Genomic DNA, 20780 nt, shown 5'->3' on the forward strand with positions numbered 1-20780 from the left:
CAGCTTTATGTTTTGTTGTAGGAATACATTTCAATCTTACTGCTGTTGCAAAGGACCTTGGGCCAGATGCCTCAGTGCAGACTTGGCTGGTTAAATGCACCCATCGTGCCTGGATTGAGCAGCCCAGAACAGCCAGAGCACGGTTGTCAGGGGCAGGCAGAGCTCTGGATGCTAAACCACAGTGCGGTAAAATTGTCCTTGCAGCCATCAGCCTCAGGTTTGTGTGCAATCCCTCAAGAGACCTTCACGTAACGCTGGGGTGCAGAGGTCTTATGCCATAAGCTAGTTTTTCAAAAAACAGCAGTAAAGTGACTATTTGGGATTGTTCTCACATAAAATATTTGGATTAAGGTACCTGAGTTTCATTTAACTTTTCCAATTGTTGAGTAGCAGTGACAATACAAAGATGAAACACTGTTACTCTAACTGCTCATAGAACTTATGGGAAACTAAAAATAGGAACAGAATAACTAGTGAGCTGTCCATAAAATAATCTCTTCACTGCCACTGAAAGGACTCCTAAGTATTACTAACACTAAGCTTCTTGCCATAGTTTTTAAAGGAATTGTTAATAAGAGGGCAAAGCCTATTTTAACCAGCAGGGGGGAAAAAAAGAATTGTTTTTGTAACTGCAGCTGATGCTGACTCCCTCTCCTCTCCTCTCCTCTCCTCTCCTCTCCTCTCCTCTCCTCTCCTCTCCTCTCCTCTCCTCTCCTCTCCTCTCCTCTCCTCTCCTCTCCTCTCCTCTCCTCTCCTCTCCTCTCCTCTCCTCTCCTCTCCTCTCCTCTCCTCTCCTCTCCTCTCCTCTCCTCTCCTCTCCTCTCCTCTCCTCTCCTCTCCTCTCCTCTCCTCTCCTCTCCTCTCCTCTCCTCTCCTCTCCTCTCCTCTCCTCTCCTCTCCTCTCCTCTCCTCTCCTCTCCTCTCCTCTCCTCTCCTCTCCTCTCCTCTCCTCTCCTCTCCTCTCCTCTCCTCTCCTCTCCTCTCCCCATTGAAATCATCTGCCTTGATGCTTTCAGACCTGCATTGTCCTCAAGCCACACTACTTTATTGTTTTTAATTTTTTTTATTCAAGCTTTGCAGTATCATGTAGTCATATTGTGAAACTCTTCAAGATTTATTCAGCATAATTTTGATTTTTGTTGTTTCACTTTGAAGTGTCAGTGCCTGATTTTGAAATGATGGAGAAGATATAGGGATAGCTAGGTGTAGATATAGATGTAAATGGTATGGACTAGGGATGAGAATGGAACTTGGAGCTTAGTTGAATTATTTAAGACAAGTTTAACCAGGGCTTCAGCCACTGCTCTAGGTTACATATACATTTAGGAGAAATGACTGCAATGTGTTATTTTCCCAACTTCATTCCTTTCAATCTCTAGAAAGACAAATTAAAACTATGGCCATTGTTATTGAAAGTTGGACCTCAGGAAGTCCTCAGCTATGAAGATGCCATTTATGAATAATACTTTTTGTTCTCTCAGTCAATCCCAGCATGCCTTTCTGTGTCAAAAATTCACTGCTCCAGCTCCACTTGAAAGCCCATTCATTATTATTATATATATATAATTATTCCAAACTGCATGGCAATAAAGACGGTTATTAAAGGAAAGTCTGACCCTGTATAAAATTTTGACTGTAAATCTGTGTTATTGGTGCCAGTATTCTACAAATGTTCTTACTGATGCATGTAATGATCTAACCATTCTACAGAATGAGAGTGAAACTTCTGTCTCCTTCTAATTTACACCTGAATATCATTGCTTGAAATTGAATTAAGTTTTTTTCCTCTACAGAACTTTATAGAAAATTTAATTGAGAAAGAAATGTTAAGGATTTATGGGAAAAAAACTGCATGTTATCTTTAACCAAAAGTTAGGAATTACTTGCACATTCAAATTAAAACCAAAAATCATATGACACCCCTGACAGGAGTTTAAGTTGTAAATATACATAAACATGAATCACATTAAATTTAGTACAAAAATTAATGCAAATATGTCTCCATTTAAGATTTTTATGTATTTTTGTTTGTTAGTTTTAAACACTACAGCGTTTTTCAAACTGACTAACAAGCAGCTTAAATTGATATTAGTGCTACCTATGTAAGGCGTCTCAAGGTGGCTGAGAAGATTAAAGTTGGAAGGCCAGGCCCTCTCTATAGACAGAGACACACAATTCCATTGAGATATTGAGCAGATGATGGAGCAGAGATGATTCAGAGCACCCACGTTACAACTTGTCTGTACCAGGCCAATGTAGGTGGCACGAGTTTTTCTCTAACAGGGAACAGACTAAAAATATTTCCAGGCTGAGGTCAAGGTGACTCTGCTATGCTGGAAGGATATTGAATTCTCCAAAGAGAGGAGATTAATAATTTAGAAAGTCAAAGTTTTACTACCATTTGATCATAACACAATTTTTTTCAAACCCAGCATTTCTAGCAAGACCAAGGATTTTTAATAACTGAGGGAAATGCATTATTTAGGGTGTGTTAGTCTCAGCAGTGCAACTTTGCCTAATATTTGTTCCAACTGGACTACACAACATGTAAACTTCATTAGTTTCATTCATTTATGATATGGCAAATGTTAACCTTACACTCCCAGTACAGAAATCTGTATTATTTGTTTTAAAATATCATTCTGATTATATTACTGCAAAGGCCAGGGGTTTTAAATTAATTTTATTCAGGACATTTTATTAGAATTTATTATTTCAATTAATGTATTGAAATTATTTGTGATACTGGCTCTTCAAATTCTGAACTTATTTCTGCCTTTTATATTTCCCCTTTATTAGACAATTAGAATTATTGCAGTAATGTCTAAAAACTGTAAACTGCCTCAAATAAGTTTTTAGCCCTTTAGTTCTAAAGAAAATTAATTTTCTGGAACAAAGTGGAATTAGACCACATGCAGCAGCACACACATATCCCTCCTGGAGGGAGAGCTCCTTCAAGCACTGTAACAAAGAGGAAGAATTATGGGTGGTTTGTAGGTTTGACTACAAAGTGTGACTGAACAAGTGGTGGAGCACTGAGGTCTGTTCTCCTGCTATTTTCATAGGTGCACAGCGAGGTGTTACAATTTTTCATTATACAAGAGGCTCAGAAGATTTGCATCTGGATAAGCAAATTTTCTTAGCAGCAATATAAATTGTTTTCAGTACTTCACACAGTCATTTAAATGAGTCACTGGAATTACCAATTGAGTTTAAAGAAAATTATCACTTGTTTTGGTTCATTTGTATTGTGTACTCGGAGGGTCATGAATAAGAAATAATATTTGAAGGAAGAAAAGCTTAACCTTAAAGTGAAACAGAAGTGGTTGGATAGCTTAATAATTTAAACAAGTCATGTGTTAAATTGGAAAAATAGATAGTGCTCACTTTCTCTCAGACTTTTTCGCTTGGATTAGTAATTTCATTTCAGCATTTTTAAGTATGTTTTGAAGACGTGATGTAGATTTTGTTCTGTTCCGATTGCTCCTGCTGTTCCCAGCACAGAGACAGCTGGGCAGAATGCTACCATTAAATTCTGACCAGATGCTAATAATTTATTCTAATATGTTTAGGATTTTTCAGGAACACTCTGGGTAGGCAGCTCTAATTGATCAAAACTTTTCCTTCAGTCCAACACATCTTAATATGAGCCTGTTGAAACTCTTCTATTCAGCCTCATCTTCAATTCACAACTTTCAAGACTGCTGAATATTGTATAAAGTGCTTGAGAAAATGACATTGCTAGACCCACCTGTTCACTTCTCCAAACATCAGGCAACCTTCACAAAAACCATTCTTTGCACTTCTGAAGCAGCAAGAAACAAGTGGAAGGGCACAGAGAGAAGCTGATGGGGAAAAATGTCAAGAAAGTCCTGTCAGTTTATGATCCAAAAAAACATAAGGAAAACATAAAAATATTCAAAGGAACAAGAGAGCTCTTACCCTCTATATCCATCGATGTGAAAAAATGGTGAGCATTCCTGGCACAAAGAATGGCTGAATTCCAATGCTGGGAATATCCGGAGAGGTTCTTGCAAGAAACAGCGGGGTTTTCTTTTCTGTGACGGTGCTGGCTATGCCAAATAGAAAACTGTGCTATGCAAAGACAGTGCTTAGGCAGCTGAGGATGAACCAGAGATGGAAAGAATCCACAAATACACAAAAAAAGGAGTTTTTTTTCCTAGAGATTTCTAGGAATAATACTGAGAGAAGAGTGTGCCACCTAATTAACTGTTGGGTAGCAGGATAATATTAATGGGGACAACTTACAGCAGGTTTGTGTGAACATGAGATTAATTATGGCAATAATTAATGAGGCTTTTATCAGTTACACAAAAAGAGATGTGACCATCAAGTAGTTCTTATCAGTGGTTTCTTCTCATAGAAAAAATCCCTGCAATAAACCCTGCAGAGTCTTTGTCCCTGAGATTATTGAGAGCCTGAGGGTGACCCAGGCTCCTCAAACATAGATGCAGTACATCTGAGTAGCTGAAGGATTTTATTGATAGCTTTGTTTTCTTTTGCAACAACTTCTCCAGAAATAATGCCTCCTCCATTATGGCCAGGATTTTGGCATAAACATTTACCTGGACTGTACAATTTGTTAGTAGCTACAATTAAAACAAACAAAATTAAAACAAATTCAAAATACATTTCTTCTTACTGTTTAGTGAAGCCAAATATTATTATTTGTTTTACTGCTGAAATTTTCTTGGTTTTTAAAATAATGTCTGTCTAATACATTACATAAATTGTTTCACTTTTGAATTATCATACTGTTTTAGACAGTCACAGGAGGACTGCAAAGGAAAGAAATTTAACTCTACAGAAGAAATGTTAATGACTTTTAACTCCAGAAGAAAGTTGAAATATGAAGAAGAAAGAAGAATGCTAGAGAAAATTGATCATGTATCTTCTCAGACAGTAGGGGGGAAAAATGCTTTTTTTTTTTTTTGCACTGGTTGTAAATGGAAAATAGAAATAGACAAGATTTTAAAGGTGCTATAGAAAAACAAACAAATAACACCTTTCTGAGGTGTCAGATGTTGAAATAGTGATATCTGACGCAGGCATTTCAGAACTTTTCAACAAGAGCTCTGGAAATTTGTGCCACAGGCTTTCTTCTAACTCTATAGTGAAATCTCAGAACACTAAGCTAACTTTAAGGACAGCTTGGCATCATCCTGCTGGTTCTGGACTAGTGCAAGGGGTGGATTAGCTGCCATCACCATGTGGCCAGCACGGTGCTCTAATCCTGGACACTGTCACTGTGCAGAACTGTGCTATCACAGCACTGCCTTACACAGACCCCACTCCTGTTCCTGGCTCATCCCTCCCACTGCCTGCCCATGCCTGGCAAATCCCATTCTTGCATGGCTTAAAGGGAAACCTCTCATGGACTCTTCATCCCTCTCCTGTTTTTGCTCACCTTTATGATGTTGTATTCAGAGCTTTCCCTATATTTTTGTGTGTGAGGCTGAGGCTGATTATCTTTTGGGGAGCTGTGAAAGAAATGTTTTTATTACTTTCTCAGTGACCTCAGGCATGTACAATTAAAGTAGTTGGTGCAGGACATGGACATTCAATATTCAGGAGCCTGTAGTGATGTCCAGCCCGCAGCGCACACAAGTGACAACCAATGCAATGAAGTCCACCTCCGAAACAGAGCTAATACCTAAAAGAATCTCAGACTATGTTATTTTTGGTAGCCAGTTTTTCCTTTCATGATAAAGAAGAGTGAATTTAAATTTCTAATCATATGATGAAGAAAATGTGCTCCATCTTCTGTGCAGTAGGGTGGGGAAACAGCTGAAAACTAATACAGTAGAATTTCAGACAACTGTTTAGACCCTAATTCTCTGTCCAAACTTTTACAGCACTGCCTGAGTAGTTCCTGCCATTTCACACCAATAACAGTTTAAAATTTGTTTGGTTTTTTTCATATTACTAAGAAGAGCAGCTATGAAGTGAAGCCAGAAACAAAGTGTGAAATATTCTGTACCAGGTAGATTCCGCTTGCCATATTAAAATTAATAGTACTAACACTGCTGACTTTAATAAAACCTGAATTTCCACATTGAATTCTATCAGTTCCCATGAAATATACAATATATCAGGGACTAAAACACTACAGGAAATACCATACACACAGGACTGCCAGAAATGAAAAAAGCTTTAAAAAGGGAAAAAAGTTTTAAAGAGTAAAGAGTATACATTTTAAAAAATAAATAAGTTTTCAACAGCTCTCCTGACTATTAAGCATGTAGTATGCTTTTGTGTACTATAAGCTTTTAAGAAAACAGCTACAGCTTTGAATCATTGCTAACACAGCATCCCTACTTTTTAGACAAGGAACAATTATTTTCTTCTCCTGCCACTCAGCTGCAGAAATAATGATGGAATTCTTATACTCTGGTGCTTGTTTTAGACATAACTTTTGTTCAACAAGGAGAAACAAGATAGGATGCCTTATTTTGGGGGAGGCTTTTTTTACAGCTCTAAATTTTGTTCTGTTTTGCAACTTGGCAGGTTCTAACCTAAATATGCAGCAAATAATTTCTTAAGGGGTCAGTACAGGTGAGTTAAAGACCCTCTGCTTCTTCTCTTCAGCCATTTGGAGCCCATAGGCAAGAGATATTTAAGAAATTGGGAAAGAGATATGTGACTTTATGCAGTTTTTATGACATCAAGTCCCTAACGCAAAGAGTGGATAGAATGAAAAATGCATGACTTTCTTTTCCCTGCAAATGTAACACTTTTTCACAGTTATAATGAATGTTATTTGAAAGTATGTTATGCTTTTATCAGTAGCACTACAAGACTTCTCAGCATGCATTTGAGAACAGTTGCATGTAAAACTTTACATCATAAACATTATTTTCGGGAGCATTTGACAACAGATTCTTGTAAGAAGTGATTTTTCTAAACTTTAAGTCACTCTGCTAATCATAAAGTATTTGCTTTTCTCTCATTTCTGAACTCTGTGTATAAAGGCAAGATTATAGAACGGGAAGTTTATATTCAGTGCATTAACTACCGCGCGACAATATGACCATGAAATATGCTGTGCTCATCCCAGTCAGGAGCTGATGGCTGTGTGTTCCCAACTGGCACCTTTTACATCCTTTACTCTCTAAAATGCTAATGTAGTTATTTACTGGATCCAGCCAAGCAGTCCCACAGGCTGTAGGATGCTTGGATGCATTCCCCACTCCCACACTTCTGCTGGGCAGGTCCATTGTGAAGGATGTTATCGCCATGCAGGGAGCGTTTCCAATCAGCTCTGCAAACATCGCCTGTTTGCCTTACAGGACATGGCCAGGCAGCAGGGATGACACCTGCTGGTTTTGGACATGCTGGATAAGGAGGAACATCTTGAAAGGGGGAGGAAGGTTCAGTATTCTCACTTCAAGAGACTTCTCACGTACAGGAGGGACATGAAAGGCCAAGGCTTGGGCAGGGAGGGAGCTGGTTGAACTGGGACAGAGAAGAACCTCCTATGGGAACAGGGAACTTTCCTGCAGCAGGGAGCAAGCTTTCAAGCTTTGAGTGTGACATTCTTAGAGATGCAGAAACACTGAGTATTGCTGTGCAAGCTAATGCCTATTGTTGGAATTTTGCGCTGAATTTGCCTTTTGTTTGTTTTTCCTCTCCAGATTTTTTTAGTATTGCTTAGAGACTATGTGAGGACATCAAAGATTCCTGCTGACTCCCATGATGTGCTTACCTGCTCTCTGCTTTTCTGTTGAGAGAGTCAGTCAAAAATCTGAGACAAAGCAATATGAATATTCATCCAAGAACTAATTCCTCCCTTGTGCCTGTAGTGACCTCTTGCATCTTACACAGGAAGCACAGGCTTTGAAGCGTAAATAAAATTTACATTTACTGACCTAACACTGAGATGGTAACACCAGGCCAGGGAGCAGGATTGGAGAGGGAGCAGACGAGAGCTGGGACAGATGGAGGGCAACTCCTCCAAATCATGGCTTTTGCTGCTTTGCCAGTGGAGGCTGCTGCCCTGCACAATCCAGTTACCTGCACACAGTGGCTCGTATGGCTTTGTAGCTGCTGGTGGAGGTGATGGCACCTGTAGCCTTACAGATATTTTGCTGTTCTGGGGGAAAGCCTAAATTGCCTGTGCCACAAAGCTGACCCTACTATCTTTGTCTGAACTTTCTTTAGTCTGCAGAGTCGGCTGTGGAAAATGTGTCTATCATGTTATTTTCATTTGAAAAGCTGCATTATCCAGACTTTTCTCCACATAAGTATATATATCCTTTTTTTCTTTTATTATATACTTTTCCTCATATAGATGGGTGCCTCCTTGCCTACTGCATGGATAAAATGGAATAAAAAATACAGAAAATAGAAATTTAAAAAAATTTTCACATTAATCAGACCTGTATGTTTCTGATCCATGGTACTCTTTGCCTGGAAGAAATTATGTCAGGTTACTCTCTCTGCTATCATCCACAACTGTCTGTAGAGCCCAAAGTAGTTTACTTTCCATGTTTTAAGAAACTATATTTTTTTAATGTTAAACTAGAACTTCCTTTTTTTTTTTTCTCTTCTTGACACGTCCTTTTGCTCTGCCTTTTTGAAATTTTACCATAATACTCTATACTAAGTGCTCCTAAGGCTTTTGTTGTTTGGTTTGACAACCTTGAACTAAGGTGCATTAGGATTTTGCTGAAGAGGCCACCAGAAATGCATATTTTCACCTTTGGTTGTGAAAGAAAGTTTTCTGTCACAATGGAAAGGAATGATTATTGCTCTGACATGTGACTGTACGTGTCACAACGAGCTCTCCTACTCCCTCTTACATAAAAATCTCTTGTGGCTTACCTTGTTCAGACAGACTGTCTTGGTCAACCTCCTTGAAAGGAGGTTCTGCTATATCAGTCAGTTCTTGCCCCTCCTCAGCTTCACTCTCCCCCTCTCTGGTGGGCAGGAGATCAGGTGTGGTGAAGCTTCCTGCCATGGCCAGCTCCACTGGGGGCTCGTAGCCGTCGGTGAGCAAGTCTTTGCCAGCAGAATCATCTGCTGGGGGAGGCAAATAGGAATCCTCTGATTTTGGAGGACTGCTGGTGCTACCCAGAGCACTGAAAGGCACTGTGATGCTTGGGTGGTCGGTAGCAATAACTTGGGTGTATGGGTATCTGTCCTGGAATGGTTCTCTAGAGGGTTTGGTAGGAAAATCAGGTTCAGATGTAATAAAATTATTAAATTCTTCAGGGATGCTGATCTCTTCACTCAGGGCAGGGCTTTCAGTTGTAAATTCATCAACAAATACATCTCCTCTTTGATCCACTGTTGCTGGACTGGGATAACCTAGTGGGAGTTCCTCCTAAAAAAAGTTTTGAAAAAGCACCTTTCATTAATATGCTTGAGTTTCATTGCTAAAAAGGCAATAATCTTTAGCCACACGAGCTAGAAAATAGCTAACATGGAATCATATTATGGGTTGGAACAGACCTTAGAGCTCATCTAGTCACACCCCGCCCTCCATGGTAAGTGATGTCTTCCACTAGACCAGGTTGTTGGTCAATGCCACATCCAGCTTGTCCTGGAACACTGACAGAGCTGGGGCATCCTTGACCTCTCCAGGCACCCTGTACCACTGTCTCACCATGCTCACTGTAAAGAACATCTACTGTACATCTAACTTGAATTTCCCATCTTTCAGTTTGAGCCCATTATCTTTGTCCTGTTACTACAGTTCCTGAGAGAGTCCCTCTCCAGCTTCCCTCTAGGACCCCTTCAGATACTGGAAGGCTACTATGAAGTAATAGGATGTGCAAAATGTTTGGCATGTGATGCTAATCATATTGCCTGTAATTTAAAAAATGAGCAAAGAAAGATGACCTTAACTAGCCCTGTAAACTGGTCTCTGTCTGTCATTAAGATCTACTACAAACCTGATGAGATACTGTTTACTTTGTAATTAAACCTGGAAAAGGTAATCAAAGCAGTAATATTCACCTGTAAATGCTCTAAACAGTATAACAGCACAGCATTGATCCTTACAGCATGTACAAAAGGCATATATGTTTTCTAGCATAATGAACTTTTTGTATGTTTATGTACCTCTTAGCACTGTTTAATTTCTTTTCCTGTGGAGAAATAAATAAACATGAAAAACATTATTAACCTACCAAATCAGGGCCTGCCAGAGGAATAGTGACCACACCTTGAATATCATTGTCTAAATCACTAGGTGGTATAATAGTTTCTGCAAAAAAAAAATCAAAAATGTTAAAGAGAGAGAGGTAGCACAGAACACTTCAGCATCATCAGCACATTGAAAATTGATCTAAACACATAAACTCAATAAAAAACCCCAGTACTTAAACGATGTGCATCAAAAAAATTGTTTTTAAAAATCCATGTTAAGACAAAAAAAGCATCAATTCCCATTCAAAAGACCATTATGAAGGAAACAATTTTTTTATACACTATTCTTCATATGGTTTATTTAGCATAAATGAGATAGGTCTGCAGAGAGCTGAACCAAGGAGGAATGCTTAAAATCACCTGAAGTGTGAAGCCCTCAGTTAAAGCCGCATGGGCTATGATGACTCATTATATTGTGATCATTAAGCCTAAAGTCATTCCAGTTTTACCCTGAGTCCACACCACTGTTAACGTCAGTGTTTTGGCTTTAGCGCTCAAATTGCTCCTTTCATCTCTCAGAGATCTTAAAAGTACTTGCATGCAAACTGCTTTTTCTAAAATTGGTTATTAGAATTAACTACTGGGAGAAAGTTGATTAAAATATTTATTATTGAAGTGTTCTTTTTTTTCTTGGAACTTTTAATCTACATTAAAGCATGACACTTTATTCTTACAGAAAGTATTAGTTCAACTGAATAAATTTTTTTGGCAAGAAAAGGCTGCTGTTTGCAAATGAAACACTGTAGCTAAAATTCAGTATGGGTTTTGAGGTTGTTTCAGTAAATATGCATACAAAAAATTTTTTAAAATTATTTTTCCCTCTTTTTTAATGCATCTCCCCAAAAGTAGTTAGCTTTGCAAAAATCTTTGATAAACTAGAAAGGGATATTTATTAGCTGGATTACTGAACAGGGTGCAGACCTTCATCTTCTGCTTGAGGTTTTCACACCCAGCTTGTCTTCTGCACTCCTTCTGTGTTTCAGTGTGAGTGAAATACATCCTTACTGATTTTATCTTGGGATCAAATGCTGTTTAAGGTGTCAATCTCCCTGATGTTTCTGAGAGGTTAGATGGTTTTCTTACAACCAAGACAGAGCTTTCAGAAAGCTAATTTTATGTTAGGGGCAGATCTCACTTTTTCTTGTTAAAGAAAGGAGACTGTCCATACTGGGAAGTTAAAATGATACAGTGAATATTCATAGTATTTATTTTATTTTTCTCCTCTTAATGATCTTGGTGTGCAAAATATCCAGATTTTCTAAAAAGCCAAGAAAAAAAAACTTCTGATATGGTTGCAAGTTAGGCTGTATAATTATAAAGACTCATTTTACTATAAAATTTAACTTATTTCCCTACATCCTTTGGATGCTATACAACACTAAGGAGAATGGGCTATGTCAGATGAAAATCTGTTAAAGAAGCAAAGGACACCTTACTGAAATTGCATTAGTTTGGGAAGGCAAGATTCAGGCTTGTGCCTGGCACCTGCCACCTGCTTTACTGACCATCAGTAAACTGAAGTGTTCCAAGGTCCACTGGCAGGGACTGGTCTTCATGGAGTGCAGTGGCAACCAGCTGCTGAAGGTCTGTTACTGTCAGTTTAGTTGCTGATATTTCCCTCTCTTCAACTGGAGAAATTGGTATTTTTTCGCTTTCAACCTTATTAGATCCAATAGTTGAGATGTCATCTGCTGTGCCTTTGGTTTCTGAGCCATCTCTCTCAAAGTTCACCACGTATCGTGCTACTGTGCTGCTTGACCTGCACCAGGGAAAGGTAAAAACACCCAGAGCAGCAAAATCAGGCACTGGCTGAGAAACGATTTTACACACTAACAAACAAATGTGCAATCATATTATCTTCTGTAAGAGTAATACAAATTTACTTATTTCTAATGAGACTGTCACCTTCAAACTATGTTTCCTTCACCTAACCCCTTTTTTTTTTTCTATGCATAACTTTTAATAAGGACTCCCACATTGAAGAAAACTGGAAAAATCTTCTAACATAATCTAATTTAATATGACTACTCAGAAATCTGTAGAACTTCTAATGTAGTCTGAAGTCCTTGACTACTGATTCAAACAGCTATAAATGCACACTGGGGTTATTAGAAGCCATAATTGCATTAATTATTCAGGAACCTATGAAAAGGGATTAGATAGTTCATAAAATTGCAGATAAGCAAAAACTTTATCATAACTGAGACAATTTTTTCGGTCTTTTTCTATGAACAGCAAGCTAATGTGGCAAGCAAAGCACTTTTTCACAATGGGAGTTAGCTTTTCCAAGTCCAAGTGGGTGTGTATGGCCTCTCCCTAGATGTTCATGTTTAACAGAAATCTCAAATATTCACCATTTTCAATACATCATACATATAAATTCACCTAATTAAATGAAAAATAATGAGTATGTTGTAAACATTTCTATTCCACAATGTTATTTTTTTTACAATGTCAAATAACTAGAGAGAAGAACTTTACTTTAGTATGTGCTATGCATTTGCATTTATATGACATTGCAAGAATTCAGGGAACACATTAGACAATTCTTCCTTCTAAAGCATGAGCAAAAGAGAAATTCTGGGAAAATGCTAGACAAATTATTCCCCAGAAGCATTTTTAAGCAACAACAACAATAGACTCTGTAGCTGTTTGTATTACCAGTGAAAATCTCTCTGCCTTTTATCAAGCAAGTAACTGGTCTCTTTGCTATTCTATCTGGTTTGATAATGGAGATAACAAATCAAATTCAACATCCTTATTGGAAATATTGTGTACATGGGAATACAGCTAGGAAACAGCAGATCAAAAATGAAAATTTGAATATAAAGTTTCCTTACTTATTTTTCACATTCAGTATATGGCTGGTATAAATCTTTAGTCATATAAATGTGAATTTTCTTAGGTTAAACATTTTCTTTCTTTAAGAGACATCCTGACGAAATTTGATTACATGAAACATTCAGATTAAAGTTAAAGCTAAACCTGACACTTTATATCACAGATTGTATACTATGGCAGAACACAACCAATTCACTTGTCACATCAAGATAAAAACATTTACTGATTTATCTATGTGCATGATAAAATTATTAATAACAATTATTTTAATTAGTCTATAAAAAGATTATGAGTTACAGAAAGATTACCCATCTTTCTCCTTCTTCTGTCTTCATTTCATCGCAGAATAGAGTGTGAGAAGGGATTGCAAAAGAAAGAAAAACAAAGATTCATGTATACCAGTAAATCATTTAGTCACACACATCAAAACCATCTTTTGACAATTTATCTTATCTTCTATGTGTCATCTATCATTTTTATCTCTGTGTCAAAATGACAGTCTACTCTCCATCAGTTCACTTTTTCCCTTCCAAACAATGGGAACCACCGTGGTTTGTGTGGGGAAAGAGGAATTTTACTTAACCATGGCAGCTTGAAACATCAGCTTTCCTGCTCCTGTGATCAAATGGTGCAGTTTGAGCCCTGTCATTGCTGCTCTCTGTGGCGGCAGTGGGCACTTGGGGCAGTACTTTCCATGATCACGGTTACCACACACGATGCCTACTCTGACTGTAGGCACAAGGGTAACTTGAACCATTAACTACCTCTGGAAGACATGTCTGTGTTGACCTTCTACATATAACACCCAGTTATTTTCCTTGATGAGTTCTCCAGAATACCTGTGATGTTGTTTTTCTTCATTGCCTTGTGGGAAATGCTGATAAAATATACAGTACTATGGCCAAGGGACAATGGACAGCAACAGCCATCTCTGCTGATCTGTAGTTCCCAAAGCTGAATAAATTACTGGATAATGGGAATCAATCAAAATTTTCACACTGATAAATGATCTCTCATAGAAGCTAAGTCCAAGGTATAAAACCAAAATGTATCCCAGACCTCTTGGAGTCACAACTAGAATCGATTAGGTATTGCAAGTTGTAACTATGAGATGCTACTACAGATTTTCTCTGCTTGTACTGCAGCAGACAGCTTTTTGGTTTATTAATTTCAATATAAAAATATAAGGAACTAATTTTCAGACTATTTTGCTCTTCTCTCTCCTTTTCCCCAGCAATTTTTCCAGAAAGAAATGCTAGGAAGAAGAATGTTTTTATCTAAAATTGCATTGCAATATGAGTGTTCTTCAACATATATTAAATATTGCTACAAGTACTGAATGTTCCTGATGCTGTGCCATAAGACCACACACATTTGTCTTTTTTCCTCACTCTTTTTCCCTTTTTGCAGTTTCTTACTATCAGTTATTTGTTTTTCATTTGATTCTTTACGCAGTGTCCTCCCACTCCTGTATAGATTCTCTACTGAAAAAGTACACTAGAGGTTTTGCTAGTAGTAAACACACAAAGAAGCTAAAACTAAAAGAAACGGCAAGACAGAACACCAATTTACTGAAAAAGTGAAACTTTTAAAATTGTTTGAAAAGCCTGAGAAACAACTACTGAACAAGTTTTATATGTGTGAACATGTATCCTCCTGCAACCCTCTCTTGCCAAGGCACCTTCATTGTGGCTTATGAAGGACAAAAACATTGTCAGCTAAATAATCATCGTACTCTACTTATCTTCTCATTTTAAAAAGTCCTTAATACAGGGCTGTTAACAAACAATTCAAAGAATTCATTGTATCCTTCAAGCTTCAGGGAATCAAAGCTACTCTTACTAAGTAATTCAAAACCTTATAGTTTCACTTTTTTGCACTTCCTGTCATATTGTCCCTATGATATTCCCATAAAATTGCTTTCTCTTTACAGCAACACACACCCCACTGTTCAACAGGTCTCTTACTTTTTGAGGACAAGAAGGAAGAGGACAACCCTAGGAGCCAACAAAAAAGAAAGCCCCATTTTCTTACTTACTTGAATCCTAACACGCGGATTTCTTTGAATCCTGGAAGTTTTTCAAATATTTTTTTCATCTATAGAAAACCATAAAAAAAAAAAAAAAAAAAAAAAAAAAATCAGCATAAGATCTATGAGTAAAAGGAAATTACAAGTTGACTGCCTAGACAACTTTTTCATATTTCAGACAGAGATTTAGAAAACAGTCTCAACTGTGCTCTTTTGGGTATCATAATTGCTCAGCTTAAACACAATATTTGCTTTACATATACTTGTTGTATTACCTGTCAATAGGCAAAAAGAAGCACAAAATATTGCTTTTCTTTGTAATGTAATTATGCAAACAAGTGATAATCTATTTCATAGCACAGTAAGTAACACAACATGAATCAAATAGTTTTTCTCATTTTCAACATTTTTGGTTCATGAATAATTTTGTGATTCAAGTCACCTGTCAATTGTTAATTATGTAGAAATATTAAGCAACTGCAGATGTGTTTAGATTATTTGACAAATCATTTAGAAATTAAACAGTTTTAACTATCTTGTACAAACAGAATAACAACACATTTTTAATTCTAATGTTAACAATAGTACAATTACAAGGTTTTTAATAGAAGAGACATTTTATGTGTAGTAAACAATGTCTGCAGGCACTTTTGCCTGAGGATAATACTGAAAAGCTTCAGAGAAACCATTTTTGCCAGCTCCGCCAGCTCATCCTTCACCATTTCACTACACATATCTGGAAGTGAACCAGGAAAGTGAAATAGCTTCCACTAAGGAATACTCATGAAACTGATGAGAAGCTTTAGTTAATTTTATTATGAAAACCTTTTGGGAACCTCAAGTCATTAACTGCTATCAGTTAAACTGATAGCTAAACATTTAGTTAATATTATTAATTGTATGAAAATACCACAGATGTTCCAATTCTTACATAAACCATGGTAATGCACAATTAGTGTATGTCCTTTGAAGAACCGTTCAGACAACAGTAGCTAATTACTTCTAACATTTATATTACATTTCTCATTAGGTTTATTGTAGAAATTAAATTATGACAAAGTGCGGTCCATGAATTCCTGATTAAATCTGAACAATGTTCCTAAAGTTATTCTGTTCATCAGTTATCTGAGGCTTCTGCTGATGTCACAGATGTTGACCTGTTAGCTTGGTGGCTGAATAAATGGCTTAAATGAGGGGATAAGCTGATACTACACATGAAGGAAACGTGAAGGTCTTTAGAAAACAGGAATGACCTGTTTAAAGTGAGGGCAGTAGATTCTAATCCTATTTTGTGGTGAAGGTAATTTCACAGTATGAACCTCAGCTAAGGTACAAAGTCAACATTTTTGCATTCACTAAGCGTCCCTACCTGTAGCTGAAATTTGGCAGCTAGCTGTTGGTACTCCGGGGAGCTGGGGTCACTAAGTTCAGCTGTGTACTCCTGATCAGTGAGAGTGACACTGAATTCCACCATTTGCTCCACAGGCAGTTCAGGGACTGCATTTGTTCCCAGCTCCTGGGAAAGAAAAGGCAAGGACAAAAAGGGAAGAAATAAAACGAAGTGATTTTTTCCACAATTCGGTATTTAATAAGTAGAAATGCTCCCAGTTAAGCCCACCCCCAAAGTAGCTTTCTGAACTGTATTCAACAAAAAGGTGAAAGTTCCTAAGTGTATCTGTTGGCTTAATTCTTGTCTTTGCAAAGAAGCTTCTATTACTTAGAAGCAATTTGACAGTTACCTCTTTCATATGCATAAACAAACATGAGGAGAATCAAGCTTTTCTTGCACAGAGGCTGTTACCAAGTCTTGGTACCATCATCATAAAGTCATAGAACTTTTTCACGTTCAGAGGTTTACATTTGGGTTTTTTTTGTTTTTTTGGTTTTTTTTTCTGAAAATAAAATGGAATTATCCCTATCCATGATACCCCTTTCTCATGCAGTTAACTTTGCTGCTATTAAAAGTTGTCTTATTTTGACTGCTGTTTCCCAACAGTATTTGCCGCTTTTCCCTCTACTGTGAGGCCACAGGTGTGTTCTGAGACCACAGCAGCCAGGACAGGGAAAACAGCAGCCCCTCCCAGCACCCTTCCCCATCTCTCAGAGGCATCTCTTGCAGCAGGTGCTGTTAGTGTGCAGAGGGACAGTCCCCAGTGCCCTACTGCCTGGCTGTTCTGAGGAGACAGGAGTGGAGAACCCTCCGACAGCTGGCTGGTCAGAAAAAGGCAAGGAAGGCCCCATCCTATCTCCTGTGTTGTGGAAAGCCCAGCAGGTATGCTTTTTTGGCATTATTTAATGAAGAGCAGTGTTACAAAATGGTGCAAAGTAGGCAGCAGACCCCTCCTTAAATGAATTAAAACTGCCTAAAAGCTGCTTGCCATGCTTTTTTACTTTCTACTATATACTCAAAAACTGCCATGCCCTACTCCAGTATATAACAGATGCTAATAAACCCCTTTAGTCCTGCTAGCTGAAACAGAGGAGGACACTCGTAGTTTCTAAGCGCTGTTTGTAAGGTTTCTCCCTGTTTCCTGTTAGCTGAACTCAAAAGGAAAAGGTGAGTGAAGAAGTGGGTAGGAACACAGGCTGCCCTCACCTTCACAGGAGCCTTTGTGTCGTTGAAAATTTCGTTGAGCAATGTGCCATTAGGGGCATACGGAGAGAGGGGTGTGCCAGGAGAGCCTGTGAGTCGGGGGGAAAAGAAAGAAAAGTCAGGAGAGAACAGTTTGCACATCAAAAGTCTTCTGCTTTGTGTGCTGGTCAGGTGCCAGCTCACTGGAGCAGCTTGAGCACAAGCCTGTGCCAGTGGAAGGTGGCCATGACGTAGGGTGTGGGTAAAGCCACTGTGTTTTATACAACAGAGAATCTTCCAGGTCAAGCATTGTGGTGTGGGTGTGACTGAAGGCAAAAATGGGACTATGCATCAATGAAATTGTGTGAGTAAATAATATTTGGTCATTTCCTGTCATACCACATTGTATATCACCAAGTGCCTAAGCTTAATTTTGCCATTTGAGATCTTTGTCCCTATGACAGCCATTTTTTTTAGGGCTCAATTTAAAGTAACAAGAGACATTGTCAGAGTTTTCCACCTGGAGGCAAAATTACCATGCTAGAAGTCCTTCCTCATAAGATTCTGTTATATTTCACAAGAATATATGTTCAGCATGGATTCTCCTTGAACCAAAATTATCATATTTACAGCTTTTTATCACTGCGTACGTTGCTAACATAATTTTAAATAATTGTAATGCATAACAGGGTTGGTAGGCCTAATTGTAATAATCTGATAAATTTATTGTATTGGCATCACTCTGAGTTTCTTGCTTGTCAGTCTTTATTTGCCGTTCTTGCTTATTTTGGTTAACAAAATGCAGCAGCTGACATTCCAAATGGTATTTTATAATTGAAGAAAAATTAACACTATATTATCAAAGTTTGAAACTAGGTAAACACATACATTTGAAGGCAAAATTTGAGTGCAGCATTTGAATAGCAAATACATTATAAAGTGATAAAAAAAATTCTTCTCAAAGATTATTTTTCTAAAACATTTTCACTCCACTGAACTTGTCATGCTTCTAGAACATTCATTAAAATATAACCTTCTAAGACCTAAGAATCATTTGCCTTAGCAATTTTATGTAACAGGCAGACACAGAGCAAACAGATTTGATTTTACCTGTAGAAACGGGGGGAATGTCTTCCACCTTTTTGCCTCCTGTTTTCTCTGCTGATATTTCATCTTTCCTATCAATCAAATGAAAATGAATGATTTAATTATCTGCATATTGTACCAGCAATGATAAAAGTGTAAAAAACAAAAAAAACACCATAGAAATGATCCCTATATTAAGTGTAGCTTAAATGAGAGAAGTTACCTCCAATAGAATATTTTGTGACCTGATTAAACAGGCAGTGGAGCAGCATAAGGACTACCAATCCTGTCAGCAATCTGCTCGTGAGGTTTTGTGACAGATTTTATCAATGCCACCAGAGGGATGGGATCACAGAGATTAAATCAGTGCACTGGGTCTGGTTATTTTTTACTCTTGGAAGTCAGTGAAGGGTTGGCCACTGTCTAAAATGGAAGCAAGACTTCTTGTACATCACCTAAATCAGCCTTTGTCTTCTTTGCTATTTCTCATCCTATCAAGGCAGCTCAGTGAGACCTTTGGGATTCTTCTAATTTTAGAGCCAATGGACATTTCAGTTTCCAGGTGTGTTTCATCTGGTGGGTGTGGTGTAAGAAAATAGTGGGTGGGGCTTATTTTCAGTTGTCAGGCTGCATTAGGATACCAAAAGGATGCTTCCAAATAGTTATAGTATCAAAGCAGATTCCTGAATCCAGATTATTTTGACATGTGGAAATGTTAGTGTTTGCTTCTGGATGTAGTATTCATGGTTACTGCCTATTATGGTTCCCAAGGAGGACAGCTAAATCTCAAGTAAGAATATGGTGGGTATGATGTATCACAGGATTTGGTTTGGTTTTGTTGTTAATTATTTTCTGGTTTGAGTTTTACAGTCATGTGGTGATGAATAAATTTTTAATAGCTACTGTTAGCTTGCTTGAAAAACAGAAATAGTATCCATCTCTAAGTACATTTTAAAATACATAGATGAATTAGTGATTCTTTTACTTGGAACAGAAATTATTCTATAGCCTTAAAACCGAATTGTTATTCATTTGTAGCTTTTGGGAAAATTTAGGTTCTTAGATAAGGATCTTCTAAGGGAAATTTTGAGATTTTCTCTAATGAAACTGGGGAGTCAAGTATAATTCCTCAAATTTTCTACAATGCAAACAGATGGAGTACTTGTAAAAACTGGTATGAATGAAGGAACTAAGGGCAGTGCAAATGTGCAGTGTGGTTTTAACTGAGACAGCAAAAAGCTTGTAACATAGACAGAAAAGGCATCTTAGCTGCATTTCTGTACAGGAAGAACCTAGATATTTAATAACATAAGTAAAGAACATGAATGAAAGACAACTGATTTACCACATCCTCTGAATATCTTGCTTGCTGAGAACTAAAGTATTATTTGTAATGTTTTCAAAGTGTTAACTAGTTATGTGTTGTATCTGTACCTGGAGACTGATTTCTCTACATGACATCTAAAGAAGATAGAAAATATTTTCTAAACCACACAGTAGTAAAGACTAAGTCCAACCATGCATAATCATTGCTGTCTGTATTTCCAGCTAAAATACAAGCTATTTAATGGAATTTACTTCACCTTCTTGTGTCTAGGGAAAACAGTACTGTTCACAAAGAACCTAAGAACTCTTAGAGATCAGTCACTTCACTTAATGCCTTGCTGCTTGCACTAGCAGCAGGATGAATGAAAAAGCCTCCCTTTGGACTTCCAGGGGCATTCACTTAGGCCCTACATTATTAAAAATACGGCAGATCTCCCATGTCAGAATGAATTAAGGTACATAAGACCTCTGTGATCATGAGACAGTGTAACCTATGAGTGTAACCTAAGATTATTTGCCTGAAAATCTCTTGAAAATCAGGGAAAACACGAAGGGAAAAAAAACCCAAGATATCAATCAGAAGTTGTGGACAGTGATTTATCTGGCTGCACTATAGTATTAATATACAGAGAACCAGAGTTCAGCTTTAATCCTGCCATTCTCCAGGTCCTGAGCATTGCCAGGAGCATATGTTTTCAAAGAGTTTACAGAATAAAGTATTACGCTGATTAACACTGTGATGATGTATAAAAG

At 37.6% G+C, this 20780-nt stretch overlaps 1 protein-coding gene across 1 annotated transcript in view; it reads right to left on the reverse strand.

Annotated features, from left to right (window-relative positions):
• Positions 1-20780, reverse strand: part of IMPG1 (interphotoreceptor matrix proteoglycan 1) — a 54171-nt gene that overhangs the window by 17239 nt on the left and 16152 nt on the right. The window contains exons 5-12 of the mRNA XM_058835639.1: positions 18726-18793; positions 17640-17725; positions 16413-16559; positions 15053-15111; positions 13323-13343; positions 11679-11932; positions 10155-10231; positions 8845-9346 (exon numbers count right to left, since the gene is read on the reverse strand). Of these exons, the coding sequence (XP_058691622.1) occupies positions 8845-9346; positions 10155-10231; positions 11679-11932; positions 13323-13343; positions 15053-15111; positions 16413-16559; positions 17640-17725; positions 18726-18793 (1214 nt within the window). The remainder of the gene's footprint in view (positions 1-8844; positions 9347-10154; positions 10232-11678; positions 11933-13322; positions 13344-15052; positions 15112-16412; positions 16560-17639; positions 17726-18725; positions 18794-20780) is intronic.

The sequence above is a fragment of the Poecile atricapillus genome, chromosome 3 (genome assembly GCF_030490865.1).
Source record: "Poecile atricapillus isolate bPoeAtr1 chromosome 3, bPoeAtr1.hap1, whole genome shotgun sequence".
NCBI classification, from domain to species: domain Eukaryota; kingdom Metazoa; phylum Chordata; class Aves; order Passeriformes; family Paridae; genus Poecile; species Poecile atricapillus.